The 20,873-nt window shown below is 42.4% G+C and overlaps 2 protein-coding genes across 2 annotated transcripts in view; one reads left to right on the forward strand and one right to left on the reverse strand.

Moving 5' to 3' along the window:
• LOC147317005 (voltage-dependent N-type calcium channel subunit alpha-1B-like) overlaps window positions 1-20,873 on the reverse strand; it is a 337,402-nt gene that overhangs the window by 244,119 nt on the left and 72,410 nt on the right. Inside the window, exon 7 of the mRNA XM_086313576.1 lies at window positions 4,112-4,215. Within this exon, the coding sequence (XP_086169702.1) occupies window positions 4,112-4,215 (104 nt within the window). The remainder of the gene's footprint in view (window positions 1-4,111; window positions 4,216-20,873) is intronic.
• Window positions 2,046-3,496, forward strand: LOC147317008 (uncharacterized). Its single transcript, XM_086312853.1, has one exon. The coding sequence runs from the start codon at window positions 2,184-2,186 to the stop codon at window positions 2,790-2,792; it is 609 nt and encodes a 202-aa protein (XP_086168979.1). The 5' UTR covers window positions 2,046-2,183; the 3' UTR covers window positions 2,793-3,496.

Raw genomic sequence — 20,873 nt, forward strand, 5'->3', positions numbered from 1 at the left:
ACCTTCTTCAAGCAATGGTACAGGAAGAAGTCTGCATCCTTCAAGAAAAACATGATTTTCACGCAGGACAATGCTCCATCACACGCGTCCAAGTACTCCACAGCGTGGCTGGCAAGAAAGGGTATAAAAGAAGAAAAACTAATGACATGGCCTCCTTGTTGACCTGATCTGAACCCCATTGAGAACCTTTGCTCCATCATCAAATGTGAGATTTACAAGGAGGGAAAACAGTACACCTCTCTGAACAGTGTCTGGGAGGCTGTGGTTGCTGCTGCACGCAATGTTTATGGTGAACAGATCAAAACACTGACAGAATCCATGGATGGCAGGCTTTTGAGTGTCCTTGCAAAGAAAAGTGGCTATATTGGTCGCTGATTTGTTTTTGTTTTGTTTTTGAATGTCAGAAACGTATATTTGTGAATGTGGAGATGTTATATTGGTTTCACTGGTAAAAATAAATAATTGAAATGGGTATTTATTTGTTTTTTGTTAAGTTGCTTAATAATTATGCACAGTAATAGTCACCTGCACACACAGATATCCCCCTAAAATAGTTAAAACTAAAAAACAAACTTAAAAACTACTTCCAAAAACATTCAGCTTTGATATTAATGAGTTTTTTGGGTTCATTGAGAACATGGTTGTTGTTCAATAATAAAATTATTCCTCAAAAATACAACTTGCCTAATAATTCTGCACTCCCTGTATACACGAATTAATGTTGAGTAAGAAAATATTCTGCCAATTACTTTGCAACAACAACAAATTACTAGGGTCTTTGAGGGACAGTCTGACTTGTTTTCAAAAAGAAACTGTGAGGTAGATTTGATAATAGGAGGGGAAAGTTTACATTAAGAGTAAGGACAGAGTCAATCCACAATGCTATGTCTTAAAAAAAATCACCTTAACTGCTGGAAGCTGGAAAATTAACATGAATGCCACTCTGTGAGTCCATCCTTAATTTGCAAGATATGTGAAGACAGTGCAAGGGGTACTGTGAGACCTGCATTCAAATGTGACACACAAGATTTCTGCACTGGCTTTTTAATACAATCAACAAATTTACTGATGAATTTTTAAATTATCTGAAAGCATAGTTCTATTCTAGTTCAGCTAGGCATCTTTAGTGTTAATGCTCATATTCAATTATGTTTTAAAGCTGTGTTACTGAAAAGAGCTTCAGAAATGAAGTTAAAAATGACATAAAGTGTAAGAGTAACAGTGCAATGTGCTCAGCATCACATATGGGAGAAGAAAAGTTGTAATCAGGAGTAACAGTCTGACAGCCTGTGTGCTCCCTGATTAAAACAATATTATTTGCTCTGTACACCATATTTGCACACATTTTGAAATCACATGCAATGCTTTTGAAGACCGTTTGAGGACTTCAACACAACTTTTTATATATATAAAACAAATCTGAATAACAGAACAGATTTTAACTATAGATGACTTAAAATTGTGATTAATTATACTTTACAAAACTAGTGATTTATGACTCCCCCCGTTAATAAAAAAAACCCAAAAAAACCCAAAACGTAAAAGCGTAAATCCTAGTATCTGTTTGTGACTGCTGTTTAGTGCTGAGAAGGCTTAGCTGTATTTGTAAATTACAATGATGTAAGAAAAATTTGCGAAAAGAATTATCAGCAAAGCTGTAAGCTGCCAAACAAAAGCACCAAGCTAAAAGAAAACAACACAAATAGAGAAACTGATATTAGAGTCACACTAGGAAAAACAGTAGTTGGACGCCACAGCACAACCAAAATTAGATCCTTCAGCTGTTCAAAATCCCACTAGGCTGGCCGACATGATAAATGATGGGCAGGGCTGTGAGTACTCAGACTGTGTTTTTTTGGAACACAATATGGACAAGATCTTGGAGAAGTTCATGGCTCTGCAATATGGATAACATCTTGAAGAAGAACAACGGGAATTGAGAAACCTGGTGACCAGTGATGGACATTAGACTACTGTAAAATTGGAAGCAGTTTGTTCGCACTAACCAAATCAACTACCATCATTTCTTACTTGGCTCTCGGTGAAGGCGGTCGCACTTTTCTCCTCTCCTCCTTCCCCTTATCTTCCCCTGCTTAGCCTCTTGTGTCCTGTCTTGTCTCGCGTGCACTACTTTTCCCTTGAACAGTCTCTCACTGTCGTTCTCTAAAACCTAACAGAGAATTATGGATTTGATCAACTGGTCTCTGAACGCTATTGACACCCTCTTCTCAACGAGAAGTCTGGGCTCGGGAGAGCCCGAGTGCCCTGGAGGGACTTTCCCTGCCGGATACACGATGGATGGGTGGCAAACCTGGAGGATCTTGTGCCTGGCGGGACTGTCTATCGAGGACGCTGAGGATATTTACCTATTCGGAACCATGATAACAGGGTTCTTGCTGATCGGAGCTGGCTTGGCCCTGACTTATCGGAGAAATAAGAGAGCGGAACCAGCTGTTCAAACCCCCCCTAAGCTGACCGCTGGAATTGAAGCGATGGGACGAGGCGCGGCCTCCCACACCGAACGCAGCATGGTTAACACCTTGGAGACGCTTACAGCTGCCGTGAAGACTCAAACTAACACCATTGAGCGTATGATGGGATACATCAGAGAGGGGCCTGCTCACAATAACACCCTTGAGCGAAAGTTGGATAACATCGCAGAACGGGTCACTGCAGCTGTGGGGTCTCAGAACCAAAAGAATGACAACACCACGGAACAGAAGCTTGATACCATCATGGGGAGGCTCGCAGCGCTCCAACGGGAAATCGAGGCCCCAGTGTCAGAGTGCTAAATTCGCTGCTCGCATAAAGGAGAAATCAACAATATTCTACATTTGGACACCACGGTGCCAGCTGCTAGGCCCAAGGCTGGAGCCCACCAAAACAACTCCCTGATAACGACTGTGTGATGACTATTCTTCCCATCCCATGAAGGACACCTGGATCGGCTGGAGGACTGTTTACTTAGCCTGATACAGCGAAGGACACTGTCTCAGCTGAACTATGGACACGCACACACATACACTTACACTGATAAGCACGCACTCATCCCCCTCCCTTCCAAACGCCTTCGATGCTTGTTCCTGCGGGGGAAGGCAGCGGGTCTGCGTGCCGCGCTGAAATGATAGCATGGTGCAGGACGACTGCTGTGTTCCTTCGAATCACCCCCCACCCCCCTATCCATCCCCTGTGGCTTGTCATGTGCTCTGATGTTGTGATGTGGACATTAATGTGCTCTCTGTGCAGAGGAGTTTTTTTGTTTCCTGTTCTCATGCTGTCCTCCCATAGGTTGCCCAGCGTGTGAAGAGGTCTCTTTTTTTCCTCTTGTACTTTTCCCAATGTTGTGTAATTTTTTCAGTGTTATTCTCTCAACGCTGCCGGTCTCCGACTGTATTCCCATGTGATGTCTTGTTGTTGTGTGTGTAAGTCGGGGGGGGTCCTATTCCTCTGTGGGGCAACCTGCATATGGCCAATAAAGCATTCATTCATTCATTCATTCATTCATTCATCTTCATCTCATGTGCCCCCCCCCCCTGGCGCCAGCTGGATGCTCAAGGCAAAAGCTGACAGGAATAACAAATTCTCCTTTTTTTCTCTTCGTCTTTCCTCATGTTGTGCATTTTCCATTGTTATACCCAACCTGTCTTCCACATATGATGTTTGTGTAATGTATGTATGGTCGGAAGGGTAAGATGGCTCTGGCAAAGGTCGGCAGCCTTAACCCAATTTCCTTTGGGGTCAACCTTCAGGATCAATAAAGTTTTATTGAATTGAATTGAAAATGAATTGAATTGGTAATGCCACTGTGGTTATGTCTTTGTTATAGTCTACAGCCTTGAAAAATTCTCAACTGAAATGTAGAATTTGTATGTTTAAACACACAGGTAGACACAAATGCTTTGTGAGAACATGCCCTTTCTCAACATGGTATGACTCAAAGAATATTTAACTACTTGCAGCAATGAACCAGTACAGGTTTCTGTTTCCCCATTTTATCTTATCTTTGGCAAGCCAACAAGGTGCAGCGACTTGGTAAGATAAAGCTGGGTTCAAATATAAGGAATAGTTTTAGGAATTTTTATCTCAGACCATCCTCATAGTTTGTACTCACCCTGACAGCACACCTAGCACCAGGTTGAGCATGAAGAAAGAGCCGATGATGATGAGAGGGATGAAGTACAGCCAGTTCCACATGTTCCCTGAGGCATCATTGGCCTGAACACATAAACACATAGAAACAAAGACTAGAACTGTAAATACCACTCTGTGATTGTACTTATGGGATAAGACTGATTTATGCATGTTTTTATGTCTGCTCTGTGTGTATTTTTCTTCATTTCAAGCAATCTTCTAAAAATACTAACACCAACCTATATGTTTGTTCATCTGTTAGTATTGACAGGTTTCTATGGGCTCAAATTGTGGTCATAAATATTTTATACTTGTAAATCAAATGCGTAGTTGTGAACTGAGTTTTGTAACCCTGTAAACCAAAATGTGTGAAAGTTTTCCGTTTGCTTTGTATCTATAACCAGACCTCAATGAAAAGAATTTGTAACTCGTGTTCCCAGTGAAGTAGGAACACTACCAGTCAAAAGTTTTAGAACATCCCAATTTTTCCAAGTCCCTTGAATAGGTTGACAAAGGTAAGTGGTGAACTGCCAGAGGTCAAAAAAAAAGAAAGAAAAGGTAAGCTCACCCAAAACTGAAAAATAATGTACATTTCAAATTATACAAAAATGCTTTTTTTTCCCAACACAACACAAATTGGGTTAACAATTTAAAACTGTTCTGCAGCAATGGAGGTTGATCAAGCTGTGAATGCTGGCTCTAATAATTCCTACAGGTGTTCCAACTTTTCTGGATTACTTACAACCTGTCTGCATAAAAGTGTTGCATCAGTTGAACAGTATTGTAGGGCTGCACAATTAATCATTAGAAAATCGCAATCTCAATTCATACTTATGTGTGATCACATTTCTAAATGACAACAATAACAAAAAAAAAAAAAAAGTGACGATTGTACGGCATTTTGATCCGGGACATAATCTGCAAGAAAACAAGCGCTCACTCTTCCTGCTCAACAAATGACAAGGGCGGAGCCTTATACCACGTGATTCAGAAGCCAGCTGGCAGGAAAAAACAACGGAGAGCACGTGAGAGAAACTGCCTGAGGGGAGAAAACACAGTGAGCGCAGAGGAAAAGCTCACTGATGGCAGTGAGAATGAAAACCCAACTGTAAAATTAATTCCAAGAAAAGGTTCTCATTCCCCTGTGTGGAAGTTTTTTGGTTTTATAGAAGACAATGAGAGTCAAAATTATATCATTTGCAAGCTGTGTTTTGCCATAGTAGCAGCACCACAAGCTAACACTACGAATTTGTATAACCACCTTAAATGTCACCATAAAGTGCAATATGACAAAGCTGTAAAGGCCAAGAAAGTGACAGGAGAAAATCCGTCCCAGTCAACCACCCAAACATCAATAATGGGAACCTTATACAGCGCTTCCCCATACCCGTTGAACTCCCGCAGGCACAAAGAAATTACGGAAGCTATCACTTATCACCTGGCTAAAGATATGGCTCCCATCAACACTGTGCAAAACGAGGGATTTAGGAAAATGCTACACAGTGCCGTCCTGCAACTATTTTTCAAATGTTGCACTACCTGGTCTATACACGCAGTGTCGAGCAACGGTGGAGATGGAATTACAAGCAGTACAACATTTTGAACGATCTCTACCGCCATCGGAGCCATTTTCTGGTGAGTTCCACAAGTGTGCTGGTTTCCTAACACAGATCACGTTGCCTTTTAGGCAGCTGCGGCAGAATTATGAAAGTGATGGAGCAAAAATTGCCTTTTTTGTTCAGTTACTCCGCGGTCAAGCCTTAAACTGGGCTCAAGCAGTGCTACAAACCGACCAGGAGATTGCTTATGCTGAATTTCTCTCAAAGTTTATAAGTGTGTTTGAAAGGGGCACCGGAGCAGAAGCAGCGGGTCACTGTTTGCTGAACTTAAAACAAGGAAGACGGTGTATGGCGGACTTCTCTGAGGAGTTTTGGACACTGGCTGAGGAGACTGGATGGGGGCAGCCCACGTTGATAAGTACTTTATTAAACTGTCATGGTCCTGGGTCATTTTGACCCAGTGTTCTTAGTTTTCCTGTAGTTTTGTATTTTGTTCCTTATGTCCATTGGATTGTTTGGTTTGGTATTTGGATTCCCCCTGTGTCCATGCTTTTATTGTGGTGTTTGTTCTGGTACCGTGTTCCCGTCCTTTGTGTTCTGTGTTCTCGTCATCCCCTCGTATTCATCCTTGTTCTCTGCCTCTCTCTCTCTGTGCTCATCTCTGTGTACTGTGTTGTGTTTAAGGTCCACATCTTGGTGTCAGTATTTTCAGTTTCGTGTCCTCCCTGCTCGGTCATGAGTAATTGTCTTCAGCTGTGTTCCCCGTGTGTTCCTACTTCCCTCGTTACCTTCTTGTATTTATGTCAGAGTGTCCCTTTGTTCTGTGTTGCGTCGTCCCTCTAGGTTGTGTGCATTTCCCGTGTCTTCCCAGCGCCTCAGCTTTAGTTGCTCCCAGTATAGTTTTTGTATGACTTCTTATCAGAGGTGTGGACTCGAGTCACATGACTTGGACTCGAGTCAGACTCGAGTCATTAATTTTATGACTTTAGACTTGACTTGAAAAAATGTTCTAAGACTTGTGACTTGACTTGGACTTTTACACCAATGACCTGGGACTTGAATTGGACTTGAACCGGTTTACTTGAAAAGACTTGATATTTCACCCCAAATATAAAATTTAACATGCATATTATATAGAGATTGAAAATGTGACGTCATTCAGGGGTAAAACCGCAAAGGATTCTGGGAACTCGTGGCAAGAGGTACTAGCGCACGCAGGCTTTCAATTGAAATCAGTCACACAGCGATAAAAAAGAAACACACAAATGGCAAGAAGCTGTTGAATTATTAACTGCAATAGCCGGTCGCATGACAGCCACGGAAAGCCGCCGGGTAAAGAGATCGGTTGTTATCGGATTATGTCGTTGAAGAGAAATTGTTCGAGCCATGTTTCCGAAGTAACAAAGAGGCGACGGATGGCCTGGATTGCAGCCATTCAAAGACCAAATATAACGTCCCAGAACACTCCAGCTCACAGGTTAGTCTGCTCCAAGCATTCCCACAAAGGCAAGTCTTCTGTTGTAGTTAATGCGCCATTTTCATAACATAATTGGTGATATAGGTTACAAGCAAGTCTGGCGCTGAACAGAAATTGTCGCGCTATGCTCCTGTGTTTATTGTGCATAAATAGTGAATTATCCTGACACAATATTGCGTTTCGCTTCTGTTATTATGGTACATTGACAAAAACATATACTTTTATTCACAGGATAAAACAGGTTTTTTGTATCACTAATTGCCCAGTACGATTACAGCATACAGTATTATTGTCACTGCTACATTTCTGTAACGCGTACCAGAAATTATTTCCACTGCTAATTAATTACCGTTGAGCGTAAAGGTCCTATTAATAAACGGTTAACGAATGTGTATTTATGATGACGATTTGTGAGACTGGTAAACTTACCTTTGTTCATACGATGGTCTTTCGTTCTACACGGTGCATTTCAAGGTCCTGTACCCATCCGTCGGTAAACTGTACCTGGGCTTGTTGCAGTGACCTGAAGTTACTAAACTTCATGAGTGTGTGCACTCACTCCAAGAACCGTATAATTATAAATATGCATATAAATATGCTACAATGAGATAGCTGACTTCATCTAACTAGCAAATGTTGTCCAGGCTACGTTGGTGATGCAGTTTTTTTTAATATGTATGATATTTTTGTCATGCGATTTTAAAGCCGGTCCTACAACCGCATCCAAGAATAACATGCAGCTTGTCTCAGAACTGTCGGTGAAAATTATTCTTGGAGCTAGGTTTAATTGAGCTGCATTTTAAAGAGGTGCAATTTCACAATTTGTGTATATTTTCTAAGTTCACTATTTTGTCATGTGTTGAGAAAAACACAGATTTAAAAATTACATGGTCTAATATTTACATTTAGCATATAACTGCAACATTCTTTTTTCGTTTTTTTTTTTTTTTTTAAGACTTGAAAGGACTTGAAATTCAAAATTTCAGACTTGTGACTTTACTCGGACTTTTGCACCAGTGACTTGAGACTCGACTCTGACTTGCCTGACATTACTTGAGACTTGAGGATAAAGACTTGAGACTTACTTGAGACTTGCAAAACAATGACTTGGTCCCACCTCTGCTTCTTATGTTCCTGTTAATAAAGACCTGCCTTTGAGTTCATCCCCGTGTGTCTAGAGCCGTGCATTTGGGTCCTCTCTTGCCTTCACACAGCCGCCGCATGACATAAACAATGTTTGTGATGAACTCAAGGGTGAAATACTAATGAGAGAATTGCCCAAAACCCTGTCGGAGGTGATAACCTTATGTGTGAACGTAGATGAACATATGAGGGCGCATCGCTGCACCGGCAACTACAGTTCCCGGAGGCCCGTGGGGCGAGCGGAGACAGCTTCTAGCGGAAGCGGAGGTAGAGATCGGGATGTGGATCGCGGCGATGAGCATGAGCAACCAATGCAGATCGGACGCTCCCAATTCTCCCCGGAGGAACGAGCCCGCCGACGGAGGGCCGGTGAGTGCTTTTACTGCGGCCGCAAGGGCCATATCGCCATTGTCTGTCCAGCACGGCCAAAAGACCACGTCCGCCGGTAGAAAGGAGGGTACGGGTGGGCGAGGTCTCCTTTTCACATTCTCCTCCACGTTTCATGCTAGCTGCTAAAGTGACTGTCCACTCTGCCTCCCACTCCCTTCAGTAGCTGATTTGACTGGAGCAGAGTTTCATGGATGCTTCCCTGGCTCTTGAACTCAAAGTTAACACACAAGCATTGCCCCACGCCTTGCAGGTTACCACTTTAAATGGTCAGCGTCTTCCCAATATAACTCTTATTACAGAACCCGTGTCCCTAACTCTATCTGGTAATCACAGTGAAATGTTACAGTTTTATGTTTTTCAAGCTCCTCTCACACCCTTAGTGCTGGGATTTTCATGGTTGCGCCAGCATAACCCCGTACTCGACTGGAAAGAGGAGAGGGTTCTGGGGTGGGGTGAGGAATGTCACATGACCTGTTTAAAAGGTTAAGGTTAAGGTTAAGGTTCTTTATTTGTCACATGCATAGTTATACAAGTATAACACACAGTGAAATGTAGCCTGACACGCTCCTCGACAAAAAATGGGGGGGGGGTGTAGAGGAAAAACATTAAAGCTGCTACTCCTGTAAAAACATCATGTAACCCACCACCACACTAGTCCCCTGACCTTTCAGCCATTCCGTCGGAGTATCATGATCTCAACCAAGTGTTTTGTAAGGACCGAGCCCGCTTTCTTCCTCCTCACCGCCCGTACGTTTGCAGTATTGATTTGCTCCCAGGTGCACCCCTTCCCACTAGTCGCTTGTACAGCCTCTCTCAACCTGAACGTGAATGCATGGAGAAGTACATCAATGAATCCTTGGCTAATGGATTGATTTGCCCCTCTTCATCCCCTGTGGCTGCTGGGTTCTTCTTTGTGACTAAGAAAGATAAAAGCCTCTGGCCATGTATTGATTTCCGGGGCCTCAATAACATCACCATTAAGAATAAGTACCCTCTGCCATTCTTGTCATCCGCTTTTAAACTCCTGCAGGGGGCGACCATCTTCACTAAACTCGATTTGCGAAATGCTTACCACTCAGTCAGGATAAGAGAGGGAGACGAGTGGAAAACAGCCTTCAACACGCACCTGGGCCATTTTGAATACTTGGTCATGCCGTTTGGACTAACTAATGCTCCCACTGTTTTTAAAGGTCTAGTAAATAATGTGCTCCATGATTTCATCAATCGTTTTGTGTTTGTGTACCTTGATGACATTCTCATCTTCTCCCGCTCTCTCTCTGATCATGTACACCATGTCAGACAAGTCCTGCAACGCTTCCTGGAGAATTGCCTGTTTGTTAAAGGAGAAAAGTGCGAGTTTCATGTGAGTACTGTGTCATTCTTAGGCTACATCATTGACCGGGGCGATTTAAGAGCCGATCCAGCTAAAGTACAAGCAGTCTTGGACTGGCCCACTCCACCTAATCGTAAGCAGCTTCAACGGTTCCTGGGTTTCGCCAACTTTTATCGGAGGTTCATTCGTGACTACAGTAAGATTGCTTTGCCGCTAACTTCCCCTAAGGTACCTTACTGCTGGGATGATCGAGCCCAGGAGGCCTTCACGCAGCTAAAGAAATGCTTTGCTTCGGGTCCCATCCTCAGGCAGCCGGATCTCAAGCGGCAGTTTATTGTAGAGGTGGACGCCTCGGATATAGGAGTTGGAGCCATTCTCTCCCAACAACAAGAGGGTAAGCTCCACCCTTGCGCTTACTTTTCCCGTCGTCTCCCTCCCGCAGAGCAGAACTATGACATCGGGGACCGGGAACTGCTAGCAATCACACTCGCCCTGGAGGAGTGGCGCCACTGGCTAGAAGGCGCAGCGGAACCCTTTGTAGTATGGACAGATCACAAGAACCTCGAATACATCCGGTCGGCTAAACGGCTAAACGCCCGACAAGCCAGGTGGGCTCTGTTCTTTACAAGATTCTGCTTTACAATCACCTACAGGTCCGGTTCACGGAACGTGAAACCCGATGCTCTTTCCCGCCAATTCACCGCCTAAGAGGATCAGGCCCGTGACTCTCCTATTCTCCCTCCCACATGTGTAATCGGAGTCCTGTCATGGGAGATCGAGTCCCGGGATCCCAGCAGAAATAGTCTCGGACCGGGGTCCACAGTCTCTCGTCAGGTTTTCATCCGCAGACCAACGGTCAAGCAGAATGGGCCAACCAAGAACTCAAGGCAGCTCTCCGCTGCTTGACGTCCACTAATCAAATCACCAGGAGTGACCAACTGACGTGGGTGGAGTATGCCCACAACAGCCTTACCTCATCCGCCACTGGCGTCTCTCCATTCGAGGCCTCCCTGGGGTCTCAACCCTCCCTGTTCCCAGCAATCGAAGGTGAGCACTTTGTGCTCTCTGTTCAGCAGCACCTGCAGCGATGTCGGCGTGAAAGGCGGCCCACTAGAGCTGCCCTTCTTTGCACTGCAGACAGAAACAAACAGCTGGCGGATCGCCACTGGACCCCCGCCCCGGCATACTCCTCTGGACAGAAGGTTTGGCTCTCGACTCGGTATGTACCTCTCAGGACTGAATCACAAAAACGTTCCCCCACCTTTATTGGACCATTCAAAGTAGACTCCATTGTTTATCCCGTTTCTGTGCACCTCAAGCTCCCCAGGACCATGCATATCCATAATGTGTTTCATGTCTCACAAGTTAAGCCCCATTGTTCCAGTCCTCTGCGTGTAGATCCTGAGAGTAACCCATGACATCTTTCCTACAGAGAAATTGCAAAGAATGTCAAGGTGTCAGTGAGTACAGTTTCCTTCACCATCAAAAGGCACTCAGAAACAAACTCTGGCAGGAACAGGTCAGGGATACCCAAAGCCACAACTGAATCAGAGGACAAGTTTCTGAGAGTCAACAACTTGCGTGACAGGTGGCTCACAGGACAACGGCTTCAAGCACAGCTCGATAGTGGTCATAGTAAGTAAGTCTTAGTTTCAACTTTCAGGTTTGACAGGATGAGATGCAGCAAGAAAGCCATTGCTAAGCATAAGACAAACAGACTTCCCTGAGCCATGAAACACTGCCACTGGACTACTGAAGACTGGAAGAAGGCATTGTGGACTGATGAATCAAAATTTGAAGTCTTCAGTTCATCACTTTGTATGTCTTTGAGTAGGTGCCACAGTGTGTGGCGTCAACTGTCAGACATGGAGGAGGAAGTGTGATGGTCTGGGGTCGGTGACTTGTACAGAGTGAGAGGGACCCTGAACTGAAACAGCTACCACAGCGCCATGCAGTACTTGTGCAAAATGAATACCAAAAAAAAAAAGAATTAAAAAAAGTAGTGTAGCAGCATATACTGGGAGAAAAAATAAAACAAAGTTACATTAATATTAATCCTAAAGGTCATCTATAGAGTGAGGAGTTGTACAGTGTTATTGCCACAGGTAGGAAGGATTTCCTGTGGTGGTCAGTTCTGCATTTTGGGGAGATGAGTCTTTTGCTGCGTGTGCTCTGATAATCGAGGCGTACATGGGGTGAGAAGAGTTGTTCATGATACTGAGGAGCTTTTTTAGCATTGTCCTCTCAGACAATCCACCAGGATTTCCAGTCTGACACCCAGGACAGAACCAGCCTTTTTAACCAGCTTGTTCAGCCTGTTGGCATCAGCTGTCTTCACCCCACTGCCTCAGCACACAGCCGCAAAGAACACAGCACTCTCAACCACAGAGTGATTGAACATGGTCATTTTCCTACAGACATTAAAGGACCTGAGGCGCTTCAGTAGGAAAAGCCGACTCAGCCGATTCAGTGTTCTTGGACCAGTCCAGTTTACAGTCAATGTGTATCCCCAGGTACCGGTAGTCTTCCACGACCTCAGCCCCTTTGATGGGGAACAGGGGTAGGAGGAGGAGCAGGCTTCCTAAAGTCCATGATCAGTTCCTTTGTTTTTATGATGTTATGTTGTAGATAGTTTGTAGATAGCTCACACCACTCAACAAACCTGTCCGCCACATTCCTGTATTCCTCCTCCTGTACGTCCCTGATACAGCCCAGAGTCATCCGAGAATTTCTGCAGATGACATGACTGAGACTTGTACCTGAAGTCAGATGTGTAGAGGGTGAAAAGGAAGGGTGACAGGACCTTCCCCTCTGGCACCCCCATGCTGCTCAGGATGTTATCCGACCAGCAGCTCTTCACCCTATTTAACAGACTTGTTAAATAGTCTGTGATCCAAGCTACCAGTGGGGCATCCACCTGCATTTCTGTGAGCGAATTCCCCAGCAGTGATGGTCTGATTGTGTTAAAAGCACTAGAGAAGTCAAAGAACATGACCAGTGCTCCCAACAATGTCCAGATGAGAATAAGCATGGTCCAGCAGGTAGATGATGGCATCTTCCACACCGATACGGGGTCGATAAGCAAAATGCAGGGGTCCAGCCAAGGCTGCACCAGCGGACGCAGGATGAGTCTCTCCAGCATCTTCATAACATGTGAAGTCTGAGCCACTGGCCTGCAGTCACTGAGGGTCGACAGATTGATCTTTTTGGGGACAGGGACCAGGCAGGATGTCTTCCAGAGTGATGGAAACCTCTGCAGGTTCAGACTCATGTTGAAGATCCGATGTAGAACTCCACGCACAGCACCTTGGGACTGACACCATCAGGGCCTGCAGCTTTACTGGACTGGAGTCTGCCCAGTTCTCTTTTGATGTCATCTGCTGAAAGGGACAGAGTGAGACAGGCTGAGGGGGGAGGAGAGGGGGGAGGAAAATATGGGAAGAGCTAGGAGTGGAGACAGGAGACGCAGGGCAATCAAACCTATTGAAGTGCAGACTTAGGTTGTTGTTGAATGTGCATTCAACGTCCCCCTCCATTCCCACACCTGTCTTTTGTCTCTGGCCAGTAATGGCCCGCATTCCATTCCACACCTCCCTGGTGTTGTTTTCTTGGAGTTTGCTTTCCAGCTTCCTTCTGTAGGACTCCTTTCCCTCAGCACTCTTGGCTTTCAGCTCCTTCTGCACCAGGTTCAACTGTTCTTTGTCCCCGTTTCTAACAGCTCTCTTTTTCTTGTTTAGTGTAGCTTTGATGTCTTTGGTTACCCAGGGATTATTGTTGGAGAAGCAGCAAATGGTTTTTTTGGGAACCACCTTGTCTACACAGAAATTAATATAATCTGTAACACAGCCTGTGAGATTAGCTATATTGTCCCCATGAAAGTCATAAAGAAAATCCCAGTCTGTTGACTCAAAGCATCCCTAAAAAGTCTAACAGTTTTTATGGCTGGAGGTTGTCTCTAAATGGCAGGTTTGTAAAGGGGCTGGAGGTAGACAAGGTTGTGATAAGGCCTGCCTAGAGGAGGGAGAGGGATGGAGGTGAATGCCTCAGTAGCATTGGTATAGTGTTTGATTTTGCAGTCCACATAATACTTGAATGTAGGTAAAAAAGTGGAGAGGTTAGTGTGGTTGAAATTGCCCATTACAGCCACAAACATGGAGGGGCTTCGATTCAGAAGGTCTGCTGTCGCAGAGCTGATGATGTCATAAGCCTGCAGCGTGTTAGCAGCCATGTCTCTGTGAAAAACACAACACTGCATTCTCAGAAAAGTTTCTTCGTCCTCGTTAGCGTCACGAGCTTGTCCATTTTATTTAGCAATCGGTCTGACGTTACCAGTCACTACTGACGGGAGAGCAGGACGAAATCTTTTTCTCTTCAGTTGTCGTTCCTTCTCGGCTCTGCAGCCGTGGTAAATCCTTTTGATCACCGCGGGGACGCCAGCGGGGACGCCAGTGGGGACGCCAGTGTGGCTAAACTGCCGAAGTCCCAGTAGCTGATCTCGACTGTAAACAAAGGGGCAGTGTGGCGTCGCGGTCATCTCAGAGGACTTGTAGTTTTGAATTACTTGTCAAATGGATAGAATTACTTGCCTGTGCAAGTATACTGAAGAAAACACCCTACTCAGTAGAAAATACGAAAATGACAAATAAATGACAAATACATAAAACCAGAAGTAAGGACACTGGCCCTTGAGGACTGGAGCTTGACACCCGTGGTGTATAGGATCACAGTCTTAGGCCTTTTCCACATTTAAAAACTAAATTGTTGTTTTTTTTAAATGCGCATGTCCAGAATCACTCCCTTTCCCTGTTAGAAACTACATTAGTAATTAAACCGTTTTAGTATTTTTTTTTCTTAACAAGTGACTTTTTGTCCTGACTCTTTCTTCAATGAACTACAATTATGAGGTGTAGAAGTTTATAACGAAGAAGAAAGGCTAAACTTTTTCTTTGAAGGAGAATCTATTGGCTAGCACTGCTTGCATCTTCTGTATACCAAGCTATTCAAATGTGAGGATATTTGGGAAAAATTGAGTCAAGCAAGAGATTAAAGATCCCAAGGACACCAGCAAACCTATAACACAATTGCTAGAAAAGAAAATAATCAAGGTGTTGCAATTCATTCCCTTAACCAGATTGAAATGCTGTTACATTGTTTTGTATCACCAAATACTCGCAACATTCAAAGAACTGAAGAAAGATTCTATAGAACAAGAGGTCATAATTTTCCACAACTGATAATATAATCTAGAAAACAATTACTTCAGTTGCTGTTGGGTAAACTTTTTCACATTTCATTTTGTTATTTTTTTCAATTTGTTTTTTAATGTGAGCTCACATTTTGGGGGGATAGCTGTGATGGGGTGTGGCTTAGTTGCAGAGGAGTGGTGGAGCAGTGGATTCAAGGTGTGGTGTCAGTGGGAGGCTGCTGTCAGAGGAGGTGAACATCATCTAATCATGCCTTCCCTATTTCAGTAGGCACCGGGGCTGGAGAGAAGAGGTCTAAGCAGCTGGCGGCATACTGTGAGTACTGTGAGTTCCCTCCAAAAAATACAAAAAAGACCCTTTTCTGATGGGGACTGTTTAGTGGCTAAACTGCAACAAACTCTAAGATGTATACTTAATTACTTACATGCAAGTTGTTCAGAGAGAACCAAAGACCTACATGTGGCCCGTCAGCCATACAGTTGGTCCACTTTAATACAGAAAGCAGACAATCACAGTGACTACAGCCATACACCAATCTTGCCACGGTTCTGGGTCAGTTTCGACCCTGCGTTTTGTGTTCTTATGGGGCGACCGTGGCTCAGGGGGTTGGGAATCGCATCTGTAACCGGAAGGTCGCCGGTTCGATCCCTGGGCTCTCTGTCCTGGTCGTTGTGTCCTTGGGCAAGACACTTTACCCTACTTGCCTACTGGTGTTGGCCAGAGGGGCCGATGGCGCGATATGGCAGCCTCGCTTCTGTCAGTCTGCCCCAGGGCAGCTGTGGCTACAACTGTAGCTTGCCTCCACCAGTGTATGAATGTGAGAGTGAATGAATAGTGGTATTGTAAAGCGCTTTGGGTGCCTTGAAAAGCGCTATATAAATCCAATCCATTATTATGTTTTGGTTTATTTTTGAATGATTGTTTTGTTCTCTGAGGCTACGATGATTGTTATTGTTAGAGTTCCATGTTTCTGTTTATTTGTGTTTCAGGATTTGTGTCTCATGTTTAGCATTTAGGTTCCATGTGTTATATTCAGTCTGTCTCTCAGTGTCAAGTCGGCGTCTTTGTGTAGTGAGGTCTTGTTTCCTGTTTTATTGTGAAGGTCTGCGTCTCTTGTGAATGTGTTTAGTTTTACCTCTTGTCTCATCCTGTTAATTACTCCACCACCTGTGTGTAATCTCCCTGTGTTTCTCTGTGTGTATTTAAGTCGCGTCCTCTGTTATTGTAGTTGCTGGTCCGTCTGTGTATCCACCGTGCTCCTTCTGTGTGTTATCCCTGCTGTCATCCGTCGTCATTCTCCGCTGTGTATCCTCCTTCATGTTCATGTCCTGGTTTGTGTTCACTAGTTTAGTTGTTTTCAGTTTAGATAGCCTTCTGTTCCTTTTGCCGTTTGCCTATTTTTATTTTGTGTTTAATAAACCACCCTCACACCTTTACAAGTGCCTGCATTTGGATCCTCCTTTTCTTTCTTCCACACGGCTCACTCAACTCGCCGTGACAAATCTAATCTTTTTCAGTTTAAAGTTGATAGATACATTATCCATCAATAAAGGTATTTGTATTATATTAGTAGCAGTAACTTATTCAATATCCAACCTGCAATGAATAATGACACACACACACACACACACACACACACACACACACACACACACACACACACACACACACACACACACACGTGGAACCTCAGCTACTTCTATGTAAATAATTCCAAACATTTCATCTTGAAAACTAATGAAATCAAGGAGCTGCCGAGGGACATTCTGTGGGAGTCTATGAAGGTTTACATTAGGAGCAAATTATCAGTTATGTAGCATATAAGAATAAAGTACACTCTGAGGATGTTAAAACGCTGGTGAGGAACATGGGAGATGTCCATAGGTGACATGAGGTTCACCCACACCAGATCTGTTCAACGAAAAATTATTACTACAAATGGAACGAAATATTCTTATGATGGAGAAGGTGAAAAAAATATATACTAAAATCCAGACAGATTTATTGTGAACATGGAGATAAAGCAGGTAGGCTTCTTGTTCTTCGGTTTTAAAAAAAAAGTCAGCCGGGCAAATGATTACAGGAAGTGAAATGGATCCTGGCTTAATATCATACAACTATCACGACATTAATGATTGGTTTAAACAATATTATTCTAACCTATACCAATCAGAAGTAGAGGGTAATGCATCAGAAACAGACCTATTTCTCAACTCTCTGGATATTCAAAAATCTCTCTAGAGGCTCAGTCATCCTTAAAGCAGCCACTGTCACTTGAGGAAATAAGTAATCCTATTAAGCTATCTCGAACAGGCAGTGCACCAGGCACATAATGATTTCCCATCGAGTTTTACAGGGAATACCCTTAAAGCTCGCACCTGTTTTGAAATCAGTTTACACTGTAAAAACAATTGTAATATAAAAGTATTTTACTGTGTATTTTACAGTTCTGTACTGTTCTTCTGGAATATCATTAAATTTACATAAATAGACTGTGAACATAATTTTCTTGTTTTTAAAATGTATTTGTCTGTACATATGCATATTTAGTTTGTTAAAATACATTCACAAATGTATCATAATTTCATTATTCCATTATTTGAAAGATTGAACTGTTAAATTCAAATGTAATGCTATGGAGAAAAATATATAAAATGATTCTTATAAACTTTTTTTTTACATCAAATAATTATTATTATTCTTGTTATTTAGGGTGATTGTGGCTCAAGAGTTGGCAGTTTGCCTTGTAATCAGAAGGTTGCCAGTTCAAGCCCCGGCTCGGACACTCGCGGTCGTTGTCTCCTTGGGCAAGACACTTCACCTACCACCTACTGGTGATGGTCAGAGGGGAATTATAAAGTGGAATTGTAAAGCGCTTTGAGGGTCTCAAAAAGCGCTATATGAATGCAATCCATTATTATTTAAACCAACTGTTAACTGTATATTTCTGTACATTTAAGTATTATTATTCATATTGCCGCATTCATTGACCTTGTTTATAGGTAAGTTCATTGTTTAATCACATTAAAATGTTCCTAATTTAATGTTTAAAAGCACTTGAAAAGGGGCAAAATCGCATGTAAAATTAGGGCAACAAACTGTATTGTAATTATTGGAAATAACCGTATTTTCATGAAAAAGTTATTTTCTGTTATTTTCTGGTATTATTTTAGCGCCCCACTTCCCAGAAATTACTGGTTTTTTTAGGATTTTTTTTTTTTACGGTGTATAATGAATCCCTGGAAAACGGAAAGTAGTCAAAAACACTTATTCAGGCCATAATCTCAGTCATACTTAAAAAAGATAAGGACCCTGTTCAGTGTAGTTCAGTTCCTCCCCTCACTCAGCAACACAGTCTGAAGTTGTTCTAAGTGTTGATGCTGAAAAGGCATTCACAAAATAGAATGGACTTACGTATTTATACTTCTAAAACATTTTAGATTGGGGCCAAAATTTAATAGCTGGATTACAGTTTTATACTCAGTACCTATGGCTGCATCAGTACAATGCAAGGCTGTTGCCGTGCTCCTTATCTGTTTGTAATCAAGCCATTGGCAATCGCTATTAGATCAGACAGTAGGATTAAGACTACTGTCCAGGGTCAAGGTAAACCACAAAATTCTGCTTTATACAGATGATCTACTTCTGCTAATATTAGATCCAATTAGTGGCATGTCCTACTTCTTTATCTGTTTCAAAATAAATAATTTAGCAAGGTAAATCAACTATAGAAATTTGCCCTTTAAAATTGAAAAAGGATAAATTTACCTCCCAGGGATTAGAAATAACTGGTTCAATCATCTCTATGCATCCATACAATTACAAGTCTATTGTAGGAGTAAGGCTGGGCCATATCATACAGTTCACGGTAATACCGGTATAATGTTAGGCAATGATAAGAAAATGAAATATCGCAATAGAATATGTAAAAGACTAGGTAAAAGACTTTGTTTTCATACGCACATGGCGGAAAAAGCATGGCGGCGACAGAGAATGAGAAGGGGGAAAGCAGATTGTTGAATGAAACAGATGAACCAGAATTGGTTTGTAAAAATGGTGCAACTTCAGTGGTATGGAACTGGTTTGGCTTTCATCCGTCAGATACACATCAAAGCACATTTTTTGGTAGAGCATGCAAGCTGGCCGTTGTTATTAGCGCTATTACAGAACCGATTTTATCTGGTACACGGCACTCAAAAATCTGTCAAAAAATGTTTTCGTACGACCCTGCTAAGCTACAAAGCCGCACCGCTTGATGGATTGTCAAAGCATTACGTCTACCGTAGTTGGGAGCTTCGCGGAGTAATACGTATTGTGCTTCAACATAATATTACAGCTTTGTGTGTGTATAACCTCTTTTAAGTATTGTTGATATTATACATGGTTATGCTCAGGATATGTCAGCCCATTTCCACTGGAGATGCCTTTTGGTTAAACTGTCAGCAAGGAATTTGCATTTTCACTGTTACATTTTTATATAGCTTTAAGGCACATAAAAAACAGCTGCTTCTTTAAGTGAAAATACATTGATGAAGTTTTTTTGCACTAATAAAGTTGTGGAGTTGTAAAGTATATTGTCTCGCGTCAATTATATAGTCAGTTATATCATTATCGCAAATTATCAAATATATATCGTGATAAATATTTTTGGGCATATTGTCCTGCCCTACTTAGGAGGAACCAAAAATGACCTAGATAGGTGGTCAAAATTGCTATTGTCCTTAGCAGGATGGATAAACACAGTAAAAATGACTATAATGCCCAGGTTTCTGTATTTATTTAAAATGATTCCTATTTTTCTTCCAGTTAGATTGCAATATTTCTTTTATTTACATGGAATAAAAAACCTGCACGAATAAAGAAGTCATGTTTGGAGAGGATTAGGTTTGCCTAATTGTGTATTCTATTGTTGGGCAGTTTATATTTTTAAGTTAACATAATGGATTACCAGGTTTGCAGATAAAGAGGGACCTGTCTGGGTAAATATGGAACCAAAAACAACAGTTCACCTATTTCAATTTTGACTGCCCCTCTTCAGCTAAATATTGGTGTGCCTGGTGGTCCAAAATTTTATAAAGATTTGGCGCCAATTTGGAAAGTACTTTAATTTGGATATTTAATTTCTCTCCAGTAACATCTAATCATCTTTTTGTGCCATCCCAGACATTTCTGGATTGGAATAAAAAAGGACTGATTTATTTTAGCGATCTCTTTAATAAAGATGGTTTTGTCATTTAAATTCCTTTGTGAAAAACATGATCTACCAAAGTCACATTACTTTAGATATATTCATGTTTTACTTCTAAATAAACTGGTGACTCTCAAAGTGGAGCCAATCAGAACCCAATGAGAATCGACAAGAAAATTGATACGGAATCAGTCAGTACATGATATCGATAATGGAATCGGAATCACTAAATTCTTATCAATTTCTATACCTATATATCATACTGCATGTGATGCTTTTTTAGTGTTTGCCAAACAAAACATAGCTCACTGTGTTTTATCGTGTAAGAATTATGTGAAATATAATTATAGCCCCAGATTGCATGGGAACATTTTTTCTCAAGTAACACTTATTGTGGGCTTTTTTTTTAGTGCTGTGTAGTAATCAGTGAATGCCTATTCTGACGCTG

This window comes from Aulonocara sp. 'chitande type north' Nkhata Bay, linkage group LG12 (assembly GCF_057382095.1).
Source record: "Aulonocara sp. 'chitande type north' Nkhata Bay isolate Kocher_YH1m ecotype deep benthic linkage group LG12, A_spYH_male_GT1.1, whole genome shotgun sequence".
Taxonomy (NCBI): Eukaryota; Metazoa; Chordata; class Actinopteri; order Cichliformes; family Cichlidae; genus Aulonocara; species Aulonocara sp. 'chitande type north' Nkhata Bay.